This window comes from Mus pahari, chromosome 7, assembly GCF_900095145.1.
Source record: "Mus pahari chromosome 7, PAHARI_EIJ_v1.1, whole genome shotgun sequence".
In the NCBI taxonomy this organism is placed as follows: domain Eukaryota; kingdom Metazoa; phylum Chordata; class Mammalia; order Rodentia; family Muridae; genus Mus; species Mus pahari.
In genome coordinates this window covers 83,539,456-83,543,374 of record NC_034596.1, presented here as the reverse complement: position 1 = coordinate 83,543,374, position 3,919 = coordinate 83,539,456, and the positions used below count along the sequence as shown (strand labels likewise).

At 46.7% G+C, this 3,919-nt stretch overlaps 1 protein-coding gene across 7 annotated transcripts in view; it reads right to left on the bottom strand.

The window, feature by feature from the left end:
• The window catches only part of Adck1 (aarF domain containing kinase 1), a 95,422-nt gene that overhangs the window by 81,237 nt on the left and 10,266 nt on the right, over window positions 1–3,919 (bottom strand). For 5 of the 7 annotated variants that reach the window (XM_029540972.1, XM_029540973.1, XM_021202140.2 and 2 more), the window contains one exon: window positions 2,984–3,067. The exons of the other annotated variants lie outside the window; for them this stretch is intronic. In XM_029540972.1, the coding sequence (XP_029396832.1) occupies window positions 2,984–3,067 (84 nt within the window). The remainder of the gene's footprint in view (window positions 1–2,983; window positions 3,068–3,919) is intronic. 7 annotated transcript variants of the gene reach the window in all.

The following is a 3,919-nucleotide window of genomic DNA, read 5'->3' as shown; positions in this document are numbered from 1 at the left end:
AAGGTGAAGCTGCAGGTTTTAGAGAGGAGAGAGAGAGAGAGAGAGAGAGAGAGAGAGAGAGAGAGAGAGAGAGAGAGAGAGAGAGAGAAGGAGAGGAAGAAAATAGAAGAAAAGGAGGTAGAAGGAAGATAGAGCAGAACCTCCTGGCCCAGAGAAGCTGCAAGTCGCAAGGAATCCATAGCTGGGGAATAGAGCAGTGTAGTGGCAAATCTACCCAATCTAGGTGTGCAGCTTATAAATACTGAAACTGAGATGTGTGGGTTTTTGCACGAGCTCACTGGGGTTGGAGATTTACTGCAACAAAGACCTGTCAGCTTCTGGAGGAGCTGTGGTGCCTTTGCGTTTCAGTTCACTTACACCCTAGAGAGCAAATCTCTTCACAACCTGCCTGCTCTTCAGATTCACCAAGACAAACCTTACCCTAGTCCTAGCCTAGAAATCTCTGGAGAATTTTAAGGGCTGCAGCATGGACTAGATGGAGAAAGGAAAAGGATCAAGCAGGGGGAACCTATACCTCAAAGACAAGAGCTCCAAGATTTTACAATAACCCTTTATGCCATTCACTCATCTGTGCGAGCCTTTACTGAGAGCCAGCTGTGTCCTAGGTACCTGCATTGGTGCTGCAGACCTGGAAACTCACAGCATACTCCACATCTGTCCTCATGAAGCACACCTTCTAGGAGACTTCTGACTTACTTTCACATCTGCTTTATCTTTCACTGACTCCAATGGTGTCTACCAAATCCTCAATGAGCACACCTAGCTTGAGTAGATTTACCTACCATTACACTACTCTATTCCCCAGCTATGGGATCCCTTGCTACTTGCAGCTTCTCTGGGCCAGGAGGTTCTGCTCCATCTTCCTTCCACCTCCTCCTCTTCTATCTTCCACCACCTCCTTCCCTCTCTTCCTCCACTCTCTAAAACCTGCAGCCCCACCTTTCCCTTCCACTGCCCAATCGCAGGCTCTAGCCTTTATCTGACCAGTTAAAATGGAGAGAAGGTTCACATGAAATGACCTGACATTTGATTCACTCCTTGTCGGGGCAGCCCCTCTTGAGGAAGCATCTCTAGTTTACAAACAAGGAAAACAGGAGCGTCCCAGGGCTAGATGACCCTCCCAAAGACAAGGTACGGAATATACATTCAGGTTTCTGAACTTAAACCTTACATTCTTTGTGCGGTCTCTCCAAAGGCAAGGGTGTTACCTAACACTGGGGCAAACATGAATCCCTCTCCATCCTAGAGGGTTTTATTGCTGAAGATTAAATAGACAAAACAAGAGCCCCAATCTGCAGTGTAAGAGAACAACCAACAGTCTAAAAGAAACATGTGTAACTAACGATCATCTATGGCAGGAATAAAGACAAAGTGATTAAATTATAGGCAGATAGCTCTGGAAAGATACACAGGAAATGATGATTCCCTCCAGGCAGGAAAATTGGGTACCTGAGGAAGAAGGATCATTTTGTCTGTTTCAAATACTGTCTATTTTGATTTGTGAGCCACTTGAATACATTTCCCATTAAATAGCACTTTGGGGTACAGTCAGCCAAATCCTGAATGTGGAAATTCTACAGAATAAATGATCTGGTCCTCCAACAAGTGAATCACTAAATAAAAAGTAAAATAAAGGAAGAGAGAAGAAATGTTATAGATTCTAAAAGACTCAGGAAATGTCAACAAAACATAACACATACACCAGGTTTGCATCCAGGATGGAACACACTCACTAAACAGCTATCTCAGGGTTGGAGAGATGGTACAGTGGGTACAAGAGCCAGCATGAGGATCAGGGTACAATTCCCCAGATTCCAGGTCATGCGCCTATAACCCCAGCATTGCAAGCATGGTGGAGACAGGAGGATGGCTGGGCTTGCTGACCACCTTCCTCGCTCCAGGTTCAGTGAGAGACCCAGCTTAAGGAAACCAAGCAAAGAGTAGTAGAGAGGACACCCAACATGTACACACACAGAGAGCTCACACGTACTCTTAAATAAGTGCTTTAAACGCCCATTGCTAGGAGAAGGGCAATCTAGACATGAACTAGAAGTTACTGTAGAATTGCTCATCTTCATACACGTGGTTTATCAAAGTTCTTTCTCTATGAGGAGACTCATACTGAAGAATTTATACTTGAAACAGTGAGGCACCTGAGGTTTCACTTAAGCACTTCAGAGCTAAATAAACAAGAGGGAACAATTGACAAAAGCGACATCAAATCCTTCTGCAGGCTGGACAGTCCCATGGGGTGGGGGCGGCGGGTCACTACACCCTGCTCAGCTTTTGTTACTTCTGTGGATGATTAAAATGTACATAGTGGAAGGTTTAAATTAAAATGTTTTAATTAACTAATTAATCCACCCAGAAAGGATGCCCTGAAGGAAAGCAGCACAGAGGAAAGCCCAAGCTGAGCCCAGCAACGTAACTAAGCATGCTCTAAGGACAGCAAAGACACGCCAGCCTATTGTCAACCTCTCTCTGACCTCACGCTTCACCTTCCATCTCCCTGGCATCTCCAGTACGTCCGCATCAGCGACCACACTCTGACTAAGGAGGGGTGTGAGGCCCACAGCTCCACTCCTACAAAAGGCCCCAAGTGGCCTTCAGAGGACAGAAAAACAATTAACCTTTCTGCCTAACAACACGGCTCAGAAGTTCCTAGCCCTCCAGAGGCAGCCTACATCCCAGCTGTCACCAGAAATACACAGTGGTCCCCACAACAGCACTTCATAGGTAATGACCTTAGCACGGGAGACTCAGCTTGATGTAAAGTGGCAGCCCTACTCACAAGTGCTAAGGCACCTGCACAGAAAGAAGGAGGTCTTCCGATCCCTTCATCCCAAGCCCCATGGCCAGCAGCCACTACCTCATGCCCTGACAGTCCTAAGCCCAGCTTTCTCCAGGAAGTAAACTGGCTGTGCCCACTCTTCAGACATACCCCACCCTGGCCCAGCCCTGAGGGTCCCCCTGGATCCCTTACCTGGGATCGACGCTGCAAATACTCCTCGGAGCCATAAGGGACACTCCTCAGGGAGGTGAGGTAGTCATAGCTGATGACAGCTGTCTGTGAACCAAGGGAGGAGAAAGCTTAACACTGAGGACATCCAAACTATACCTCTCCCAAAGCCTTGAAGCAGGAGGCTCGCACAGGAGATGCTGGCTCTACGGGAGTGGCTGGGCCCACCCCTCTGGATGCTCGGCCACCAGATCTTACTGGCCTGGATGATCCTTCATAGCCTCCAGGGGTGGGCACCATAACACTCCTGCAGATAGGCCAGTCTCAAGTTGTCCTTATGTACCAACAACTATCCATAATTGATGATAAGCCACCACCTCCAAATTTATCTTATTCATTTGCATCCTTTTTTGTGAACTGTCTGAATTCAAGGGCTGGGTCTTACTGCTGATTACTGATCTCCAGCCTATTTTACACTATACATGTAGATGTTCAGGAAATCCTAACTAAACAAATGTTGTTAAACTTGAATTTCCACTCTAGACCTTCTGGCCAAACCCTTCCAGTGAGGGAGGCCTTTACCCACAGTCAGTCAGGCAATCGCAGGATCCAACAAATGTCAAGCTTTTCGGAGCTGAGCAACTAAGAACCTCAGACACTAAGTTCTGAGATTTATATTCAAAAGTGTTCATCTACACACTCACAAAGCCTAATTCCAGTCCATCTGTGTGTGCTGAGCACGACCCATCAGCAAGGTGCTCACTGAGTGTCCAACCAGCATAACCAGGACCAGAGACGTCAGTGAATGGACAACTCATTGTTGGTCTGCCTGGGTGAAAATTCAATACTTACCCTTCTTTACTGTTTTTTTCTTTGGATGGTAGTCAGAGCCTAAGTTATTTTTCCTCTCTCTCTCTCTCTCTCTCTCTCTCTCTCTCTCTCTCTCTCTCTCTCTCTCTC